General features: G+C 38.2%; 3 protein-coding genes across 3 annotated transcripts; all 3 read left to right on the top strand.

The window, feature by feature from the left end:
* The first annotated feature begins 606 nt into the window (after nt 1–606).
* Nucleotides 607–11947, top strand: LOC124635351. Its single transcript, XM_047171230.1, has 8 exons — nt 607–681; nt 2356–2458; nt 4274–4405; nt 5249–5495; nt 6848–7003; nt 7294–7451; nt 7647–7701; nt 10736–11947. Exons 1-8 carry the CDS (start codon nt 607–609, stop codon nt 10965–10967), a joined length of 1158 nt encoding a protein of 385 aa, XP_047027186.1. The 3' UTR covers nt 10968–11947.
* Nucleotides 11948–16788: 4841 nt separating this feature from the next.
* LOC124635121 (opsin-2) lies at nt 16789–19679 on the top strand. Its single transcript, XM_047170917.1, has 8 exons — nt 16789–16892; nt 16970–17161; nt 17243–17452; nt 17899–18035; nt 18108–18273; nt 18361–18547; nt 18817–18899; nt 19226–19679. Exons 1-8 carry the CDS (start codon nt 16840–16842, stop codon nt 19335–19337), a joined length of 1140 nt encoding a protein of 379 aa, XP_047026873.1. The 5' UTR covers nt 16789–16839; the 3' UTR covers nt 19338–19679.
* A 573-nt stretch (nt 19680–20252) lies between these two features.
* On the top strand, nt 20253–22099 carry LOC124635077 (uncharacterized protein C16orf52 homolog A). Its single transcript, XM_047170865.1, has 3 exons — nt 20253–20515; nt 20937–21149; nt 21806–22099. The coding sequence occupies exons 1-3, from the start codon at nt 20413–20415 to the stop codon at nt 21991–21993; spliced, it is 504 nt and encodes a 167-aa protein (XP_047026821.1). The 5' UTR covers nt 20253–20412; the 3' UTR covers nt 21994–22099.
* The last annotated feature ends 1195 nt before the right edge of the window (nt 22100–23294 follow it).

The following is a 23294-nucleotide window of genomic DNA, read 5'->3' as shown; positions in this document are numbered from 1 at the left end:
TCCATTAACCTATCAAGTGTTTTCAAATTGTTACCTGTTTCTACAGGTAACAAATAAAACGCTAGGAGAACTTAAATCATCAAATAAAATCAAACCATTGGTTATGCCATAGGTTATGCTCTGGTTATCTAAGAAGATTAATGAATTGTGTGTTGCTGAATTAAGACACTCAGATTAAGGAAAAGTATATAGGTATAGATCATTGGCCGAAATTGAAAACACGATGCACAGAGTACGATGCGGTTAGACTTTAAAACAATGAAAAGTGTACCAATGTAACTGATATTCAATTTTATTACAAGGCTCATTAACATTATAAAAAATTGCAAGCTTTCATTCGATTAAGTGTCGTTCTTAACTTAACGTCAAGAACTTTCCCCTGTTTTATGAATTTAGAACATTTCAGGCAACTCCGTATCGTCGTCCTCTGCGTAATCATTAATCATTAGTCTCCGTGAACCCCGTAGGCTCAAGCATCATCTGCACAATTCTCAAACATCGTAATTTTTATTAACGGAATTAGGACGCAGGTGGACTGGAGCTGAGAGGCTGCATGCGTGCGCAGCGGCCGCGGCACGGAGCGGCCGGCGGCGCGCGGCAGTCGGCATGCGGCGCGCGCGGAGCGTCACGGGGCCCTTGCGCCGCGCCCACCCGGCCTCGGGCGCCACCTGGAACGTCCAGGTACCCACGCCACCCACCTGCCTAACCCCTTACCCCAAACTTATCTCATCCCGCGCGCCGTCTCAGACCTCTCAGGCCTGCCTCGCTACTGAGACACCTAGGCCCTATGACAGTGTATCTGAATCATCTTGTGAATGTGATCGCTGGAAGCTGGAACTCAACAGTTGGCAAAAGACTTGTTGCACAATAACTCTGATCTTTGAATACATTAAAATTATTACCATCTACTTATTTATCGTTTAAGCACAAGAATAACAGACATGATGAAAGATACCCTTTGTTATAATGTCAAAATCTTTACGAGAATCGATTCTCAATGAGTTGAAATTGACCCACCATATTTACATGTACTCATATAAAAGAAATTATGCAAATATGTCCAAGAAGATAACCGTTATTAGTCAGTCATGTATGTTTGGATCATAAAGTTAGTTGATTTGCTCGTTTACGAGTCTGTCTACTGATCACCACATTACAATGGCACCAATCTACATTTGGCGAATATTCTAATGTAGGAAATATATTTATTTTGGCGACTCGTGAGACAACGTCGGCGTTGAATAGTGTCGAGTACGTGACAGCTGCGCGACGAAACCGCGCGCTCTCCTATTTATTTACAGTTTCTGATAATATTGCTATACAAAGAGAAAACATATGAATTATATTTTGGACACTAATGATATACACAGACGAAGCTATTGATACATGCAAATTAATTAAACTTTTGTAAACAATTGACGTTTCATAATAAAACGAAATTTTGTAATGAATAGACCATTACTTCAAGATACATTCATATTTCTACAAAAGTTATGCTTTATTTACAATATGTATTGATGTTATGAAGACCTATATCGAGTGTGAGCACCGATTCGACTTCATATTTTCTTCCAAATAATACTATCATAGATCATAACACCGTGGATACCACACTAGTATGTGCTGAAAAAATCAACGTCTAAACAAAAAAGATGATTCATTGTTATAGGAAGGAGGAACAAAGCACTCGATAATGTTGAAGGAACTTTTTGGACCACCGCACATTAAAATCCGATTTGGATTATGCATCGCTTCAATGTATATTCTTTCAAGAAATAATCATTGAACTTACAAAAATGACTCTCGACACAAAAGAGGTGCCTGTGAACTGCCGTTTAGAGCCCGTTGACCCGAACCTCCTCTCATATCTACGAAGCCTTTCCCGACCAGTAGGACACTAAGATCGCGTGATAATCAGAATAAAATCTCATATAAAAAATATTGTTTTAGTTCGCTTACTTAAACTTAAGACTCTTCTAAACTGTATTCCTGAAAACAATTTTATTTATTGCTGTTTGCCGTCAAGTTTATACTTATTTATCTTAGTCGTATGTATTAGGCCTTTGGACCCATATACAATTGTATATTTACATAAATATTATAACATTGAATTGTATACTAATACATATGTTATACAAATGCGTCTTAAAACTAATGCATACGAAGTGCCGGCGTCGTGTTACGCTGCGTGGTATCGCGTAGCCTGCTTTCTCCTACTACTAACTAGTATTAATTTACTAACGCCTAATGGCCAAGCATAGGGAACCAACCACGAGAAGTCTCACACGCTTGTGTATCTGTATCTATGTTTAAAAATAAATAAATCTGAATCTAATGTGTACACTTTGTATTCAGGTGGTGAAGGGCAAGATGAGCTCGACGTGTCTATGGCACGCGTGCCGGGCGCTGTCGGCGGGCTTGCTGCTCATGCTGCTCGGAGCTGCCATGGCCGTCATAGGTAAATTTTTAATTAATTTGTTGTTAATTGCGTCCCGAGGGAACTGGTAACATGAACATAAGAAAACAGCAAATCTTAAACGAACACCCAGATAAAGAGACTGTAATCTCTCTTGATTCTTCTTGAAAGCTGAAAATTTTTTTCTAATCTCAACCAGTAATTCGTGATGAGATGTCAAACAAAGTCTTAATATTTATTATATTGAAAAATATATAATTATTTCACATTTAGCAAGAAAATTGTGCTATATATAAAATAATTTATGTAGTTTCAGTCAAACCGTTAGAAATATAAAATGCCAGTAATTGTTAATAAAATGTATTCTATACGAATGTTCAAATTGTATTGCTTGGCGGATTACCTATGAATTGAATATAAAGCAGGTGAACTCTGTAAAATAAAGGAGTTATGTCAGAAATCGCAAACGTGACCTCTTGCAGTAACCGAGTAATTTTTTCGTGTTCTAACGGCGAGCTCTTACCCTAACGCGACAAGAGAAATAGCGATTTGCGAATTGAACCTTTGAACCACATAACGTCTATTTTATTGCAAAAAACAAAACAGCGTTATTTCAAGAGGTAAAATCTACATAATTTCCTTCCATACATCTTTCCATGGGTGTGTTTGCTACATACATATAGGCTACTTTTTATAACGGCGTGGGAAGTACTGAGTGAAGACAAGTGAAACTGCGGGAAAAAGCTAGTGTTCCATAAAGTCACGCCGTAACATAGTGTGTTTTCTGAACTCTCGGTCAACCTCCGATCTGCACTCTGATAACTATTCAAATTATACTTAAATTCCGAAAGGCTAGACAAACATTCCTTACCGATGAGATAGATCTATGTAGATGTTAACAAGCTAAGTTTGGATACTTTTTACCGCCCCGAGCGATACAAGCGCGAACAAAAGCGCCCGCCGGGGGCCGCAAGCCTATGCGTGTGTACGTGATGTTACGTACACACATACACTGGCTGACGCTTCCGGCTGGAGCCTCCGGTCTCACGTGCTGTCCTTACTTATTGATACCTCGCCATATAGTCCCGGTCCATTGTTACGCTGCGATCTATTTTCTGATTGCATTCTCAAACTGCGCCTCTGGAATATCGTGTTAAACTTGTTATTTAGTCAAGTCAAAGTCAAGAACGTTTATTGAAAGTAGGCTAGTTTTTAGCACTTTTTCACGTCTTTACAAAACTTTCACCACTTCCCAGTGTTATGGCTGGGAAGAAGAATTAGTTTATCTGATGCACAAAATATTAAATTTCGTATTGGAGCGCACTGGCTCTATCGTTGGAAATCTTAGATACTTGCCTTTATCCTATTAGTCTGCTCATATTTTGTAGAGATTATCAGTTGTAGCCAACACGCACGGTGGCAGAATATTGCTTTTTGTGACAACATTTTAAATATGCCTAACATTTTGCTCAGGAAGCCTTACAAACTAGGAATCATAACTCTAGATACGTATCGATCAATTTAATTGATTAATAAACTAACGACAAACCCCGATTTTGCACGCTTTGCTTTTAAATATACTACAAAGAACTGTGAACGTTATATATAAAAACATAGCGGCCAGCTCACAGACATCACATTAGAAACCTAAAAATAACAGTATTTCTCCACTATTTAATGGATGTTATTAAAAATATATAAAACTTCCTCTTCAGTTACCCTATCTTTTAAATAAAGAAAATCGTAGTTTTAAAGATTTAAGCATACATAGGGATACAGGGACAGAGAAAGCGACTTTGTTATATCCTAAGTATGTAGTGCATGATAAGTATTGTAAGTTCACGTGTCATGTTCCAGGGTACTACGCAGACACGCTCTCGGTGGCGCAGGAGGTGCGCGGCAACTCCACCGTGTCGGTGAAGGACGAGGCGCGCGGCTTCCATCTCAACAACCTGTCGTACGCGGGACCTATCGTCATGGGCTTTGGAGGTAACATCACTTATTTGATAAAATAAGCCTACCCTTTTATTTGGGGTTATAATTTTAACTTCCTATTCGACAACAAACAGGATATTTAATAAATATACAAATTAAAATTACCCCCTTATACAAAAATTCTGCAACTCAAAACACACAAATTATTTGCTAAACTGACAAGGAAATCTTTGCTAAAGCGCAGTGTCGACCACACTTACCTGATCATAGTTCTAATTTCTACTTGAACTGTAATCCACAATTTCATTATCTAAAATAACTCTACACTTGGCTATGAGCACCGAATGAGGTTCGTTCGGCTTGAGGTTCGTTCTAAAATTAAATCTCACATCAAAACTATTTTTAAAACGAGATCAGTACTTGAGTAGCTTGCATTTGATACTACGAAATACTACGCGCTACGGCTACGATAGCTACGACCAAACGCTACGTGCGTAGCCACTACGCAGTTTCCGTAGCTCTACGAGACTACGATTGTTGTCTTTTTTCTGCGAGTACCTGATCGTTTTCGATCTACCGGAACGTTCATTTTAAATGGCAGTGGTTAGGTTAGGTTATTTATTTTGACTAATTTTGAGTGACTCGCAATTGTAAGTGCTTCAAATCTCATAAGCTAGTTGCAAGTTAAAGGGCTCACTTTTACTTGCTTCCGAAAAGGATATTGTTATACGAGCCTTTAACTGCTTGAATGCCGCTAATTAGAGGCAATAGAAAATCAATTATGTCTCACGTGGATCCGCGCACTGGCATACAAGGGGCGAACTGATTTAACTAAGCTTTTTCAACAGTACTTGTACTACTACACTCACTAAACAGGACCTCTCGTCCACATTCCAGGGTTCATAGTAGTGGCGGCATGCGTGATGACGTTTGAGGCGCGCGACAGTGCAGCGAAGGTGACGCCGGCGCGGCCTCAAGCGATGCCGCGGCCGCTGCCGAGGCGGGGGCCGGCCTGTGCGCCTGCGCGTCTCGACCAGCTCGGCGTCTACCGCCTGCCGCACGCTCTACCGCTGCCGCATGCGTTGCCGCTCGCGCCGCTGCCGCATAGACACCGCGCGCCGCATCACAGGTACAGACTTAACAAGTTGACAAACGACATTAAAGATACGTTTTAGAAACGAACTGCCGACTGCAATTGTCAACCGCACGTGCAAGACCTGCATAAAATTGGCCTGTGATGTTGGGCTAACTACTTAATATCTGCTTATCTGTACGATGAATTCCTATTCTCTAATTAACATTATCAATACTGATGAATGCATACTTGGTCACAGATCACACCACAGGCCCATATCTGAGGGCTACTGCACATACGGTTGCCACTTCGATCCAAAACGATTTAATGTAAATAATACAAACCGGTAGTGCAGCTGCACGTGCGGGCGGCTTTTGCAGTTAGCAGCTCGCTCCCAAAACGTACTTTTATGACTAATTTTGTGTTGATCAGTAAAACTTAAATGCCTAGTCTAAATGGTGTGTGCTTACTCTGCAAAATAATTCAGGGTGTCCTGGTGTGTACTGATATAATCAAATAAAGGTATGGGTGAAGTCATATCCAAACTTTTTTCGCGCGTATCTTGTCTTTTAACATTGATGATTGAACTGGTTTCTGCCTTTTTAGTTCGGTGATTGATATTTTTCACGCGGGCGGGATTCTGGTTTTGAAATATTTTAAATTCTTCGATCGATGCTAAATATGGAAAAAATGCTTAAATCACTCATTATTTTTTTATCTGAATATTTGGGAATGACCGTATCGTGCCCAAACCTTTATTTGATTTGATTCACATCTGAGTAATGTTGTCATAAGGTATAAAAACAATGCTATTCACAAAAGACAGTAAGCATGCACTCGTAGGATCACCGAAGAGTAGACATCCAGTCCCGTAGAAGCTCCAACGGCTTACCCCACGCTCACTGACACATGTCATTGCTTACCGTGAACAGGAGCCTCGCTTCTCTTTGTGCTAATTCGACATAATATCACTAAGCATAGAGAACAACATGATTTAGCGGAGATGCCATAATGGAAAACCTAAGAAAGTAGTGCGTGAAAATGCGGGTGTTCCGAGGGCGAAGAACGTTACTTTCTCCGTCCTTATACCCGCCTATTATTGTCCAATGTGACCAAAAATCGTTAACAGATATATCAAAGAAACCGAACGCCTCTTTAGTTCACTCGTAACTGATCGTTTTTGTGCTGCCCGCCGTACTTATTTGGCCTAGAAGAAAGCGCTTGACCTAGGTAGGTTCATGCAGGTGCATTATGGCATCTCTGTTCATCTTTCTTTACTCCGTGTCACAAAGGCATATCGCGAGCTCGTGAATAGTTGATTAGGATGGACAGACAGTATGTACATCTCTGGTTATCACTGAGAAGCGTTGCTGAGACACAAGCGAGGACGATGATGAGGGCAGTTAGTGTATGTAACACAGAGTTGGTGGCGAAAGAGCGAAGGTACGGGCTCGGTTCGGTTCAGCGCCCGACCTGCATAGCGCGAGCACCCGCGCGGCCTTGCCCGTCAGTGCGCTACGCCGCCCGCTACGCCGCTACGCGCTCTCCGTAGACGAGCCGCCGCATTCAGCCGTTAGGTAAAGTCCATATACTTCACGCTAATGTCCGCCTTCATTTTGTTTTACCATTTCAGCTCAGTAATACCCTCGTTTTGATACCTAGCTTGCCTATTTTTTCTGTCGATTTCAGTTCTTTTACTAGTTCAATATATTTTGATATACTACTTTCCAGGTTCACCGATTACATAAACGTCCGTTTTTACTTTACGTGAAAATTCATAGTTAACAGTTGTTTTAAAGAAAACTGACGTTTCTATTGTTGCTGAACATAAGTTATTTAATAAATAAATAATATGTAACAATAATAGCGCTAGTGCGGCGGAATCGGAGTGCGGGTCGCAGTCGTCGCTGGCGCTGGACCTGCACGGCAGCGGCGCGTGCGCCGGCATCACTCTGCGCGTGCGCGACAACACGCGCCGCCGCCCGCTCGCAAGACAACAGCGGCTCAGAGACGATACTGTTCACCGTTAGTATTGTACTATTCAATATCATAACAATGAGGAAAAATAAGAACAATATTTATTTCGTCGAATACTACTTACAACAACTTTCAAATATATCAATAGAGTAGGTAAATAACATCGCATGTTGCTTATCTTTATGATGGTGAGTTCACTTCTTAGTTAAGAAGTCTTATATTTATATGTATCTATATTTTCAGCAACTCCGGTAGCGAGTACAACTAACATAAACAACTTAGAAGAACCTACAGTCAGGTAATCATTGCCACCTCATCCTGCAACTATAAGGGTCAATTCCCACTGAAAGAGCAGCGGCCGGCAGCGGCCGGCAGCGGCCGTAATTGCAAGGGATTGAGCGCGAGCGCGGCGGGCCGCGCGGCGCCGCGCGGCGCTGCACCGCGCCGCGCTCTTACATTTTCCGTGCTCTTACGGCCGCTGCCGGCCGCTGCTCTTTCGGTGGGAATTGACCCTAATGTTTATTACACCAATTACATATTTTAAGTAATTAACTGAGCAACAATGTATTGAACCTATTACTTGATTGTCAGTGTCCACTTAATTCACAATTATTTTATTCACCTTTTGAGTTCGTTTATTGATTTCTCAAAATTTTTTGGGTTATTCCCGCTCGGTAACACCCTTTCGTCAACACTGTTGACGATCGGGAAAAAATAAGTTTCGTTCGTTCGCAGTGTCCATGAAAGCTGGTTTTTATTTTTAAAATATATGGAAATAAAAATAAAACACGTCATGGATTTTTAAAATGTTTTAATGGATTATGTTAGATCTTTTAAAACACAATCAACTAGAAAATGTGCATAATAACCATTTTACACCAGCGTTTAAGTAGCGTTCGTCAACACTGTGAACGAACGAAAGAAGACGGATCAGAATCCATACAAAATTGCCCCACGTCCTATAACAATGTGACGTATCTCAAAAAAAAGATAAAAATGTTTAAAAAAATATGGCATACTCTCTAACCTTTTTTTTTACACCTTCATACGAAAAAAATGCTTTAAACATTGTTCAGGCGCTGTTATGAAAACATCGTTCAAAGGACTATTTATGGACTATTTTATTAAATGACTTTTTTGTTTGATAGGGTATACCTCACAGGTGGTCCCATAATTATCAGGTTAGGATCTGATGATGGCAACCCTGAGAAATTCAGGGCAACTTTTGAAAGTTGTAGGCATGCGCAGGATAAAAACTTGACTATAAGGTGTATGTCTTATAACACTATGTAAAAGTAGAGATTTGGAGCTGACCTGATGATGGAGACGAAAGAAGGTCGAGGGAACTCGACAACTGAATATGTAAACTACCTCGTGTTTTGGGCTTATATTATTCGTATTGATGAGAACTTTCCACTTATGCGGATAGTGACAACTGTGCTTAATTGTCACTGAAAAGCCAAAAATAAAAATCTGGTCTTCATCATCGGGTCAGCTCCAAACCTTCACTGTTGCAAAGGTCTATTCAATACAAATAAAATAAGCCCAAACACGAGCTATTTAATATGTACCGTTGCCGAGTTCCCTCGACCTTCTCTCGTGTCCATCATCAGGTCAACTCCGAACCTTCACTGTTGCATATGTTATAAGACATACACCTTATAGTCAAGTTTTTATCCTGTGCATGCCTACAACTTTCAAAAGTTGCCCTGGATTTCTCAGGGTTCCCATCATCAGATCCTGACCTGATGATTATGGGACCACTTGTGAGGTATACCCTATCAAACAAAAAAATAATTTAATTAAATAGTCCATAAATAGTCCTTTGAACGATGTTCTCATAACAGCGCCTGAACAATGTTTAAAGCATTTTTTTCGTATGAAGGTGTAAAAAAAAAGATTAGAGAGTATGCCATATTTTTTAAAACATTTTTATCTTTTTTTTGAGATACGTCACATCGTTATAGGACGTGGGGCAATTTTGATCCATCTTCTTTGTTTTCCAGATCATCAACAGTGTTGACGAGAGTGTTACCGAGCGGGAATAACCCCATTTTTTTTTTTTCATTTTTAAATATGTATTAGATTCAAAAAAAATTATTAAAAACATAAATTCACCTTATTATTTACATTCTCAAAAAGTTTTATTAAAAAAGTAAATGATAATGTTCACTTTGTTATTTATGTGCATTTATTTATCTTTCAACATATCCTACTAATATTATAAACGCGAAAGTTTGTATGTATGGATGTATGGATGTTTGTTACTCTTTCACGCAAAAACTACTGAATGGATTTTAATGAAACTTTACAATAATATAGCTTATACATCAGAATAACACATAGGCTACAATTTGTAAACATATTGTTCGAAATCGAAGTCGCGGGCACCAGCTAGTAATTAATATTTTTAAATATTAGATTATATAAAAAAAAAAAAAACATTTAAAAATATAAAAATTTGATGGCCACCGATATCGGGCACAGGGTCCAAGGTACCGGTGGTTAGGGTCCCAGAGACGGAAACCTCTTCACAATACGCGCCGTATCAAGGAGTACTGCCTTCTGAATCAATCCCTTGATCCAGCCGCCCAACGAGAGCCTCCTGAGGTGTTGGTCGAGGCTCTTGGCTATTAGACCATTGGCCGTAATGACAATCGGCACAATAACAGCCGTGTCGACATCCCACATGGCGACAACCTCGTGCGCTAAGTCAAGATATTTTATTTGTTTCTCTTTCTCAGCTTTCACGAGGTTCTCGTCATGTGGGACGGTGACATCGACTATCATCGCGCGGCGCGCTAATCGATCTATCACCACTATATCAAGCTTATTGGCTGCAATAGTCCTGTCAGTGATGATAGATCGATCCCAGTACAACGTGATATGGTCCTTTTCGAGAACTGGGTCGGGCGCAAACCTGTAGTACGGTACCTCAAGATCTACAAGTTTGTATTGCAGAGCAAGCTGCTGGTGGATGATCTTGGCCACTTGGTTATGCCTGTGCAAATATTCACCGTTAGCTAAACGAGAACAACCAGATATAATATGTCTGATAGACTCACCCGGATGGTGACATGCCCGACATATGTCAACCGTCCCAGCTTTCATAATATACCTAGTAGGTAGTTATTCGTCAGGATAACTTCGTCCATAATTGCACATACAAACCCTTCGGTTTCTCCAAATAGGTCACCGAAGCGTAGCCAAGCTACGGACGCATTGATCACTTTGTTTATTATTAAGTTCATTAAATCATTTTAAACCGCTAGTGTAGGAAACACCAATAAAATACAGGTTTACTTACACACGTACACGTTGTGCCATTTCAGAACGGATGAAGACGTCAGTAAAAACAACATGGATGTGGTGCATTTGTGCGTGGAGCAAGAGGAGCGAGCCAGCAGCGCGCCGCCCGCGCCGGCCGCGCACGCGTCGCCGCCGCCCTCGCCGCGCCTCGTCGTCACCGCGTGCTTCTCCGAGTCGCCCGCCACGCCGCCCGACACCTGCATCACCATCGAGCCCGCGCCACGCACTCCTGGCCCGCCCCCGGCACACAAATGAGAACAACCTGCGTCTCGCCCCGACGAGACACAACAACTATCGGCAAACGATTGATACACTTTTGTATGAAGTATACAACTTTTAGTTATTTAGACAAGAACAATAAAATGTATTGTATATACACGAGTTACACGAGTTTTCGATGTGTCTTCATAAATTGGCGACAATTAGTATCTATTTTTTAAGCCTACTATTGTAAAGTAGTTTATTTGGTGTGTATAAGAGCATTTTCATAATTTATAAGGGAAGACGAAAGAAATGGGGGCCTACGAATTGGCGAACATTAAATCTAAATACTATGGTGCCGTAGTGAAAGAAGAAAGACATGATTAATTATGTCTCACGTGTTATATAATGTTGATCATGCATAAGTGTATTCATTTGTTTTATTCTGTATTCTGATATACAACGACCGCGAGGGATGACGTATAAATAAATAAATAGTAAATGTCGGGACATTTATATGTACATTCATATGGTTTGAGGACAAACCCGAGCGTGCAGACAGTTGCTTTTGTGTAAGAAGAGTAGAATGGTCTCATACATTGAGAATTTTATTATGCTTACATACAAGCCATTTGTCGAAGCCGTTTGAAGTAGTTCTATGAAGCCCCAATATTGTTCGTCGTTGTTGTTGGTTGAAATATGTAAGATGTTAAGAATTTGTGATGTTACTCTTTTGACCTCCCTGTTTCACGTGTTTTCAATTACTCCACACAAAGCCTTAAGCTCTTGTCAATATTCTAATCTACAAACATAGTGCAATTAACTAACATCTCACCAAAGATATTTAAGTGGTCACTTATTAACGACTAGGCCAATAATAAAAAAGATTGTTAAAATAATCAATTTAATAATATTAAACCATTTTAATTTAATCATCCGTTGTTAAATTAAAAGACTGATAAAAGCGAATTTCATAAAAAAATAAATCACATAATTTTACAAGCCCTTATAATTAATATATATTGAATATGGTACGAGAACTTTCATTGCATCGCCCACGTATTCCATTCATTATATTTAATAAAATCTTGGTAAAAATTATTTCCTAAAATACGATTTGGCAAAAAATACCTAGTTGCTGAATTCACTTAAAAGTTATGAAAGCCGAAAGCATTATCTCACTCAGTCAACACTTTAGATTCTGGGAGTTTTCTTTGAAAGAAAGACATGCCTAGATGCTAATTCAGATTTCATTGTCACCAATAAGCACATAGCTACTTGTAGACTACTTTTTTGTAATTTATTTATTGTAAATAAAGTATGTGTGTAAAATTTTAATGTAATAAAAACAACTTATGAACTTATCATACATTCTAAAACTTAAATTAAGTCTCAACTGGTCTGTTACTTACATATGCGGGCACGATTCTATTTAATGTGTACGAGTTAATTTCATGATAATGTAAAAAATAAGTCGTGGGCACCTAATTCATTAGGTTGGAACGTGAACTTCAATATGTTTAGGCAAAATTGTTAAAGTAGAAAATGTATCGGTTGTAATGTCGTCAGTTGACTTCATTAAAACTTAATCATTACGTCCAAATTCTAAATACCCAAATGGTACACAGTTATTTGAGCAAAACAATCTATGAAAAATATTTTAATTTTTAATATTTTATGATATAATGAACTTACCAACAATGATTAAAAAATGTATATCAAAATTTTTGCTTATTATATTTTACATGAAAACTCGCTGAAGGCCTAACCGCTAAAGAAATGCAACTCCGCATTTTATATTAAGTCAGTAGTGAAGTCAAATAGTACAGTGTCGATGTTATTGAAGACGTATTTGTTGTGAAAACATGTGAGACGTGTTATGTATAAGCGGACTGAAACTCTTTCGTAGATAAAACGTGGACAGGTAGACGAGTCTGAAGGTATTCGGCTGCTTATTTTTGTGATCATTTAGGAAAATCGCCTATTTTCATAAAACTTCTCTCTTTGACATGCTGCTATGCTACGTAAATGTAATAGCGTAGCTGTGTGACCTTTACCACAGATACCAACCTATGTAGCGATACGATGCATGATAGAATGCAGCCTTGCATATAAAAAATCATAACTTAGTAGAATTCCTTTCTACCACTGATAAACTATGATGTGCATGCCTATCAATGTATCATAGCACAACTCCGGTGGAAATGCAGACTAATTCAGGCTCGCCAAGATACGTTGGTCTTAGTGTAATTGTGTTAACCCTTTAGGCGTGCGCACATACACGAATAAAACATTATTTCCATGAACATCAAACAAAAAACCATAACTTTGCTCGACTTAGTAACTTTTTGATTTTTGAATAGCTTATATAGTTCATTGTTACAGAGATGAATACTGCGTCTAATGACTACGTACTCTATTTGAACAAAATATGATAATGTTTTTCGTGTATGTATACACTTAGTTAATACATTAAAAAATAATTTAGATTACAGACGATTTACGAACGGTTAGCTGAAAAATGTTACCAGAACGAAAGTTAAATCAAATTTTAAGTTACTTCATTGAAACTATAGCTTAATGTTATATGTGTATTGTAAACCTACGTTAGACAGCGTGCCTAACAGTTAGTGAACATTGTCTGTCTATACTTTACGTAGTTATTTTTCCATATTTCATGACAATCAACATAAGTAAAATGCGTTACTTTAATTTCAAAGTCAATTAATGTGATCAGCCGTATTTCAAGGCAAAGACATCGGTAAGATTAAATAGAGCTTACTGAAAGGGGCGGGGAGAAGGAGTTTTGTAAGGGTTTTTACGCAGTAAGGTAACTATAATTGCATTTATACCTATTAACGTTAGCTATTAACCTAGTAACGTTTATAGGCTCCTCAGTCCATTGAAGCAAGGGCGGATCTTGCAGTTATGGGGCCCCTTGCTAATAAATTTTCAGGGGCCCCTACTTTATTAGGTACCTAAATATGTATGTCCCAGATTTCGTTCATTTTAAAATTTTTGCCAGTATAATTACGGGTACTTAAAAGCCAGAAAGTCTGACAATCAACAATCTGTTAATCTGGCCACCAACATAAATATTTAAAAAAGTTTGTCAAATTACGTACTTATTATGTTTTCATAAAAACCCAGTAGTTATGATAAAAAGGGCAACAGAACAGAAAAGGTTAATTTAGGAACTCAAAATTAGCAAAAACTAGCTTTCAACTAAAACACCACATCTACCTATAAATCAGTTCATCAGTCGGCAAAATTTGACACGAGCCTAGGAGCCCCTACGGTGACCTTTTATAGAAAAAAAAAACACATTTTTCGAACTCAGAGGCCCCGTACTAAATCTTCTATGAGCTATTGATACTGGCACGCCTTACCCGCGGGGCCCTGGGCTTACGCCCCAAAAGCCTATATGTAAATTCGCCCCTGCGCTGAAGTGAGGCGAAAAGGTCGCGTGGTCATCATGCAAAGGTGTCGTGTGTCGGATTAAATACATAAAGGTATTACAGTTTGGGTATCAATAAGAATAGACGTCGAGGTCGAGTTCTGACTGATCCGCAAAAATATTAATTGTACTTTTATATTATATTATGAACTTTAAAACAGTTTTATACAGTCTGTAATTATATTATAGGATTCTTGTATATAAATATTAGCAGTTATTTTGTAAATTAGAAATGTGTACTCAATCCAAATGGTTGTTGTGATGTCTATTAAATTGTTGATTATTCGTTTTGTTTTAGTATATCCCGACGATACCAATTCTCAAGAACTAAACTGCAAGAACAATAATAGTTATTTTATTAGATTCTCTTTATGGGAAATACTTATCACAATAGACCTAGATAGTATTGGTTATACTATAAAACTCAGATGTTTGTGTCCACATTAACTAATTTACATGAATTCACGAAAAATGAATGTTGAGTCTAAGTATATTTAAGTGAGTATATTTAAGTAACCATGAATTTACCTATTTCATAAAAATCACAGTTGATTAAGAGGTGTTCTTGGTCTGAATGGGACATTAAACACAAATCCTAATCCTGAAAGTATTGCTCAAATCGAATAGTGACAAGATCAGGAAATTAATGTCTACATATTGCGGGTTCCTCTTCTGGGTGGAGTAAAAACCTTATGACTTAAACCGGCCGTATCGGAGTTAGATTACCATGGAATGTGACTATTTATGAAATGATCGGGCATTTCTTGAAGTGAGCATGTCTACTACAGATGGCTACGGCTACGAAGTAAGACCTTCATGTAAAAATTTACGTGGGTGGCGAAGACGTGCAAATTACATTATGACGGATAAGAAATAGCCCGAAATAATTGGTACTTTTATTCCTTACCTCTTATTTTTATTTGAAAGGGAATAATTGGTCTTTATCGGTGCCCTCCTCGGTCAGTAGTTCCTTTTTCATCAATTACATAGTTTCAATTAAAATAAGTAACTTTAACAAATATTTCTGAATACGATTTGAGGAAGTTTCTTGATGTCCAAGTTAGTGTATTTATAAAAAATCGGTAAAAAAACTTTTAAGTTAAACGGTTTTATATCTTATGTGCACTGAAAAATAAAAAATAAAAAAACAGTTACTTACCTATAAACCTACGTAGGTGGTCCCGGTCATATTAGACTAAAATAAAAACGTGGGGCCCATTCCGTAACTATTGCTGTAATACTTTCTTCTAGCTAGAGGTATAATAGGTGTGGATTGCATCGACTTACTATAATCATAACTGGAGATTTTGACAATCAATAATCAGCCGTAGCGGCTTCATCAGCGAACGCCGAGCTCACGATCTACCAAAGTATAAAGATATGCTTTGCCATAAGTAGCATTTCAGAGGGCCCCACGTTTTTATTTTAGTCTAATATGACCGGGACCACCTACGTAGGTTTATAGGTAAGTAACTGTTTTTTTATTTTTTATTTTTCAGTGCACATAAGATATAAAACCGTTTAACTTAAAAGTTTTTTTACCGATTTTTTATTATCTAGTTTTTAGTATTTAATGAAATGCCTACCGAATATTCTTCATTCTATACATGGGTCAGCAGCGGTGAGGGAGTGCCAGACTCTTACTGACTAAAAACCGTTCTTTTTCGTCGTAGGCCTTTTATGTACCACGACCACGGTAACTCTTTAGGACAATCCCGCAGCCCAGGCAGGCCTTGGCCCTGTTGGGCCCCGTTGGGGTTGCTGACAGTATTCTACTTGAGTAGCCCTTTCATTTGATACCCATATTGAGAGGGTTGTGGAAAAATATGTAATCCGCCATTTTGTACCGGCGGCCATCTTGGATTTACAATGTTATTGATATTACTATATTGTATTGTCATCGGAATTAAAGGTGTGTACCAAATTTCAGATCAATCTGACAACAGGAAGGCACTGAAATTTCAATTTCTAAATTTGACCCAAGAATGAATAAATAATAATAAAAAAAACAAACGGGGTGAGCTAAATAAAACCGTTTAATAAAAACGACCGAGACGTTTTGATATGTAATGTTACTTTCACTCTTTGACACTCCTCACAATTAGATACAATGTTTGGAAATGATCAGCCCAAACTTCGACTTATATTTGGTCGGGAAATAGGTAATACAATACCTAATGTAATTCTATGGTGGCTTCCTACATACAGAACAAACACATTATATCCGCATTAAGGTAGAATTAAACACATTACCAACCACATCTACAGAAATCTCTGGCCGTGTGTAAGCCAAATCTCTGCTAATCCTATCAAAGGTGTCACAACGGATAATCCATTCAATCTAGTTAGTAGTAGGACTATGTGATATAAAAGCATAGGGCGAACTGTGACAGACAGCAGTCAGTCTGTGCAGTGGGCAGTCAGGCACACTACCGAGGACTGCTCATTCCTTCCCTACATTAATTCAACATGTACAATCAAACAGAAAATTCATACTACGATGCGCACTTTGCAGCATACAAGTGAGTTTTTTTTTACTTATCTCACTGAAAATATTTTACTGAAAATATTTTTTATTACAATAACGTGTAACTTTTAGGTCGGGTGGGGCGGGCGATACGGAAATGCTGGGCGCGGGGCTGACGGGAGAAGACCTGGCCATGGTGCCCGAGCACTGGCTGTCGTTTCCTGCGCCCCCGGCCAGCGCTCACACTGCGCTAGCATTGCTCTACATATTCTTTACTGCAGCAGCGCTAGTCGGGAATGGACTAGTTATTTTCATATTTTCAACGTCTGTATAATCCGTTATTTTGTTTATACTATATTTTAGTGTAATTTAATGTCATTTTAACATATAACATTTAATTTGCAGAACTAAAAGCTTAAGGACCTCAAGTAATCTTCTAATCCTACAATTAGCAATTTTAGACTTTATTATGATGGCGAAAGCTCCAATATTTATATACAATAGTGCAATGCGTGGTTTTGCTACTGGCACCTTCGGTTGTCAGCTATTCGCGTTGATGGGCGCGTATAGTGGTATTGGTGCAGGTATGACAAATGCTTGCATCGCTTACGACAGGTAAAGGGAAGACTAATTTTAATACTTATTTTTATGTTTTACCCGACTGCTTAAAAGGCTTTTCTGCGTATTTTGTAATATATGTTTTGTATTATGCATTTACGCTATTCTTTTTGGCTTCGTATCTTCTAAACGGCCCAACTGATTACTACAATCGGGTTACTAGATTCAGCCGAAATACCTACTTACGTATCGTTACATTAAATTCTAGTCTATACGAATACTAGTCTTATTTAAAACATAGACTTTTCGAACATTTACTTATGTAGCAAGGAAGTTCAAGAGCTGCGATTGTCCAACTTGTTTCTGCCATTTCAGTCTGTTGAGTTGTAATTTTTCCTGCAGGCGGGGTTATTTATTACAGTTGGTCAATCATCTTTGATAACCCCTTCGTTTTCATTACCTTCTTTTTATTTGTGTAATAAGTTAACATTCTTAATTTTCAGGCATTCAACAATCACTCGGCCCTTGGACGGACGTCTGTCCCGAGGCAAGGTTCTGCTAATGATCGCGTTTGTTTGGATATACAGTACGCCGTGGGCTCTGCTGCCACTCTTCAAAATCTGGGGCCGATATGTTCCTGGTTTGTAAAGTTCATTTACATTTTAACAACGATTACGCCATTGACTACAATATTTTTTTTCTTTTATTTCAGAGGGTTATTTGACATCATGCACTTTTGATTACTTGACGAACACTTTTGACACCAAGCTATTCGTGGCTTGCATTTTTGCCTGCAGCTACGTTTTCCCCATGTCGATGATTATATACTTTTACAGTGGAATCGTTAAACAGGTGTTTGCACATGAAGCCGCTTTAAGGTACTTTTCAATTTTCTTATTTAATATCTATTCCATAGTGCACAGACAGAAGTCCAGCCGTAGGTAAACACTCATATTTTTTTTCAGGGAACAAGCTAAGAAAATGAACGTGGAATCACTTCGAGCTAACCAGAATGCAGGTGCAGAATCAGCTGAAATCCGAATAGCTAAAGCAGCGCTCACCGTGTGCTTCTTATTCGTAGCGTCGTGGACACCATATGGCGTTATGGCGCTCATAGGTGCTTTTGGAAACCAACAACTATTGACACCTGGGGTAAGTATCATCAAACATTTTATATTAATGTTTTTTAATCTATGGTCACTATTTTTACCTACGTAATTAAAAAAAGGTCTACTGTAATTAGAACCACGTGAAGCCTTGTACCTAATTTGAGTTTACGTTACCCATATAGCTATAGCATGTCATATCAGTCGTAACGGCATCAAACTCAATCTCAAAATATTTATCAGTGTACCTAGTAAGTAACTACTATATAACTACTACCTACATTTTAATGTACTTACAATTTTTTTTTTGTACAGGTTACAATGATTCCAGCGGTCGCCTGTAAAGCTGTTGCTTGCATCGATCCATGGGTGTACGCTATTAGTCATCCGAAATACAGGTAACTATTCTCAACTCTCTGTTAATTATAATTTAACAAAATTATATAATCTGAAAAGTATTATGTCGTAGGTTTCTCATTAATCACATTAATGGATCGATTTTGAATACTTAATTGGATTAAAATGTCCTTAACCAGAACATAACGATCGAAAACCATTTCTAATTGAAAATATTTTCAACCACTTATCAAATCTCAATTTTCGGTAAATAATGTTTCTCTTGCTCCCATAATCTCAGACTATTCACTATTTCAATATGTACCGCCTGTCTGTTCTACAAGTGTCTCTGAGCACCCCCTCAACGACGATATTTTCATATTTTCAGGCAAGAACTACAACGTCGCATGCCATGGTTACAAATTCAGGAGCCTGACGATACAGCCTCAACAGCTACCAGCAACACAGTATCTAGCGCTCCAGCCGCAGCACCCGCCTAAACACTGCATACATTTCCTAAATGTTAAAATTTAAGCTCAAAATGGCCTAAAGTTAAAATGGCCACCACTTGGCAAAAAGTCTAGGCTTAGGACATTTCAGGTTGGCTAAATGTTACTTCACAGGATTATTCCATCATCATGATAGACATAATACTTTGTTGTACCTACCTACCTATAAATAGTTTAGCCGTTATAGGTCTTTTCCCTTAGATTAGCAATTCCACATAATACGAGTACTATTTTATACATACGACGACTACGGCAAGTTTAAAGGACTGAATTTTTAATATTTAATACTTACAATAGTATTACTATCAATATTATGTGTAAATGTTTATGATATGAAATAACAGATGATGAATTCAAAATGGCTCCTACTTATTTTATTACCAGTTTCCCGAAGTGTTCCCTATCTAGTCAAATGGTGTTTAAATCATGTTCTGTACTCATAAAATATAGCCCATGTTACTCAGAAAATGGGAACAGTGCTTCCTAATAGTGAATGAATTTTTCAAACCGATTCAGTAGTTTCGGAGTCTATTGTAAAAACAAACAAAAAAAAAACCCACCTTTAAAACTATAGAGGTAAGGCGTGAAAACAAGCCCTTACCTGCTTCGGTCAACTTTACCTCGATATCGCTACAACCCTTTCTTTTTAACTCCGATCTACTTCTCACATATCTTCCCAAGAACCTCGATTCAAACTTTATGGGATTTGTTTAAATACACATAAGAGAAATTCACAATTTCCTACCATTTCTACCAAACCCGATGATTAGTTGAGTTGGCAATTCGTAAGTATTGTCACACCATCTGTCACTTCTGGTTTCTGGAATATCTGACATTATCTGTCATTGTTTTTATTTATCTATAATAAATAATAAATAAATATAATAAATATAATATATTATAATAAATAAATAAAAACCTTGAACGAAAGCGATACTCGATAGTTAAAACGTACCTAACGAGGAAAAAATACTTTATAGACCTTTTAAATAATGTAATCGATATCTACATTAACATCTGGTTTGAAACAGTGAATAGGAACAATATTTAAGAACGTATTTTCGCCATGGATAAATTAACAGTAATATCAGGTACGCTGTTTATGGCAGCAGATGTTTTTGCTATTGTGAGCCTCGCAATGCCAGATTGGATAATTACCGAAGTTGGAGGTACGTACAATCTATACTTACTAGACGTTTGTTACCACCAAAGCTAGATTTTTTAACAGACTTCCCTACAACGAATGAGGTTTGTATTTTTGTAGATCCTACATTTATTTTACTCCGTTACTATGTTGAACACTGTCCTATCAAATTGGCTGATGTCAATTTAATTTTAATAGCTTTCTTACTTCTAATGACCCAAAGGTTATTAATATTAAAAATAAATATACAAATTAAACTACATTTTTAACATCTACTACAACAAGCAATAATGTATATCCTTTCCTATAATGTCCTTAAATATTTATATGCAATACTATTATTTGATCATTAGGAAAATATAACATTAAACTTAAATTGGTAAATCTCAAACATTCTATTTTGTACTCAATATCTTCAATCTATATTTTAAAAGGTTTATTTTCAGGTGACACAAGGCTTGGATTAATGTGGTCCTGCATTACACTGTACAATCGGCCACAAGTTTGCTACACTCCGGATCTACAACCCGAATGGTTGCTTGCCTTGATCTGCATCTTCATTGGATGTATATGTATTACCACTACTGTGATACTACTGGCATCCAGTCATTTTGATAGAAATGTCATACCATACGCAAGATGGGTTGGATTTGCAGCAAGTATGAAACTTTTCAATATTGATAGTCTTGTACTGTTGTTGTATTGTTAAATGTGAATGTTTGTTACACTTTCATGCAAAAAACTTATAAAAAAATAAAATTATATGACAATAAGAGGCCTTGAACATGCTACAACTTATTCATCCTCCATCCTCCGAGCCTTTTTCCCAAACTATGTTGGGGTCGGCTTCCAGTCTAACCGGATGTAGCTGAGTACCAGTGCTTTACAAGGAGCGACTGCCCTGCCTGACCTCCTCAACCCAGTTACCCGGGCAACCCAATACCCCTTGGTTAGACTGGTGTCAGACTTACTGGCTTCTGACTACCCGTAACGACTGCCAAGGATGTTCAATGACAGCCGGGACCTACAGTTTAACGTGCCATCCGAAACACAGCCATTGGTGTCTAAGATATACTCAGAAAGTACATACAAACTTAGAAAAGTTGCATTGGTACTTGCCTAACCTGGAATCGAACCCGCGCCCTCATACTCGAGAGGTTGGTTCTTTGCCCACTAGGCCACCACGACTTATTGTGGTACACAATTAGTTTCCCTGAGATACAGCAGAAATCGTGAGGCACAACTAATTTCTCTGCTGTTAACTGTAATGAAACTCATAACAACATCAAATTGATTGACTGTATCTTGCTTTCAGTGGTTGTCTTCTGCCTAGCAGCTGTCATATTCCCAATGGGATTCCATGTGGACGAAATTGGAGGTCAACCCTACCAGCTACCAAACAGCCACCAAGTTGGCATATCATACATATTATTTGTTCTATCTCTTTGGATTACTGTGATATCAGAATTATTTGCTGGCAAAGTGTGCCTGCCTCATTTTTAGTTTAAGCGTTAAGAATCTTCAATTACTCGTAATTTATATAAGATGTAGGTATTCCATGTAACTATTGGTTGTTGTTATGTATAAAATAAAAAATCATTTTAGTTTATCTTATTTTTGGTGTGAAGATAAACACTTGACCAAATAAGCTCGGATCTGAGACTCCCAAGAACAAAATTGTGATACTGGCGTCCTGGGGCCCGATTCTCCTAATTTTACTTAAGCAACCATACGATTCACATTCGACTGCGATCCAATCACTACTCGATTACGATTGAAGCGTATGTGGCACTCCGCTATTTTTTCTTTGAAATAAACGTTTTTATCCTTTTCTGTCATTCAATAATGAATCATTTCCTAGACCAAATTCCAGAATCATAGACCAAAATAGCAGACCAATCGCAAACCAATCGAATGTCGTTGGAATCATGGGCGTAGCCAGCTTTGGGCTCAGGGTGGGGCAGCAGTCAACCTATCTCCCGGGGGAGGGCGGGGGCCCTCCCATTTTCAGGTACAGAAAATAAACGATCACACACAGGACAAAAGCCAAAAGTAAGGGCATATAGTTTCTGAATACGCGAGCGAAGCGAGCGCGAAATTTTTATCGGACTTAAACCAAATATTACGTAAAATTTAGCCCAAACGTACTTAACTTTTTGTTTGTTGACAAATGCAAAAATAAGGGCATATAGTTTCTGAATACGCGACCGAAGCGAGCGCAAAATTTTTATCGGACTTAAACCAAATATTACGTAAAATTTAGCCCAAACGTACCTACTTAACTTTTTGTTTGTTGACAAATGCAAAAATAAGGGCATATAGTTTCTGAATACGCGACCGAAGCGAGCGCAAAATTTTTATCGGACTTAAACCAAATATTACGTAAAATTTAGCCCAAACGTACCTACTTAACTTTTTGTTTGTTGACAAATGCAAAAATAATATAGTTTCTGAATACGCGAGCGAAGCGAGTGCGAAATTTTAGTTATTTTTTAAGACTCAAAACCAAAAACTACGTAAAATGTCGCCCAAATATCCATTTTCATGAATGGGGTGACTAGGTGCGACACACCCGATTTACGTCTATACGAAAACCCCCTCGCTCGCATAGATTAGTCGATAAAAATAAAGTTAGATACCTAAAGCTGCGTCTACGTTAGAAGAGCCGAGCACGAGCGGAGCACGAGCCGAACACAATTCGTCTAGTCTGGACCAAATTACAAGCTTCTAACGAGCGCGCTGCGAGCATTTCGTTCGTGCTCGGCTGCGTTCCGCCTGTTGTTGGTTTTGCCCTTGTGACGCCC

This window comes from Helicoverpa zea, chromosome 12 (assembly GCF_022581195.2).
Source record: "Helicoverpa zea isolate HzStark_Cry1AcR chromosome 12, ilHelZeax1.1, whole genome shotgun sequence".
Classification (NCBI taxonomy): domain Eukaryota; kingdom Metazoa; phylum Arthropoda; class Insecta; order Lepidoptera; family Noctuidae; genus Helicoverpa; species Helicoverpa zea.
Note: the sequence above shows the minus strand (reverse complement) of the source record. Positions and strands in the feature narration are given on the sequence as shown.

Excerpts from the sequence above, each read along its gene's own strand:
- LOC124635351 (XM_047171230.1), top strand. The coding sequence starts at position 607 with ATGCGGCGCGCGCGGAGCGTCACGGGGCCCTTGCGCCGCGCCCACCCG. Across the intron at positions 682-2,355 it reads GCGCCACCTGGAACGTCCAG|GTGGTGAAGGGCAAGATGAG; the intron begins GTACCCACGCCA and ends CTTTGTATTCAG. Across the intron at positions 7,702-10,735 it reads TTAGAAGAACCTACAGTCAG|AACGGATGAAGACGTCAGTA; the intron begins GTAATCATTGCC and ends GTGCCATTTCAG.
- LOC124635121 (XM_047170917.1), top strand. The coding sequence starts at position 16,840 with ATGTACAATCAAACAGAAAATTCATACTACGATGCGCACTTTGCAGCA. Across the intron at positions 16,893-16,969 it reads GCGCACTTTGCAGCATACAA|GTCGGGTGGGGCGGGCGATA; the intron begins GTGAGTTTTTTT and ends TGTAACTTTTAG. Across the intron at positions 18,900-19,225 it reads ATTAGTCATCCGAAATACAG|GCAAGAACTACAACGTCGCA; the intron begins GTAACTATTCTC and ends TCATATTTTCAG.
- LOC124635077 (XM_047170865.1), top strand. The coding sequence starts at position 20,413 with ATGGATAAATTAACAGTAATATCAGGTACGCTGTTTATGGCAGCAGAT. Across the intron at positions 20,516-20,936 it reads GATAATTACCGAAGTTGGAG|GTGACACAAGGCTTGGATTA; the intron begins GTACGTACAATC and ends GTTTATTTTCAG. Across the intron at positions 21,150-21,805 it reads ATGGGTTGGATTTGCAGCAA|TGGTTGTCTTCTGCCTAGCA; the intron begins GTATGAAACTTT and ends TCTTGCTTTCAG.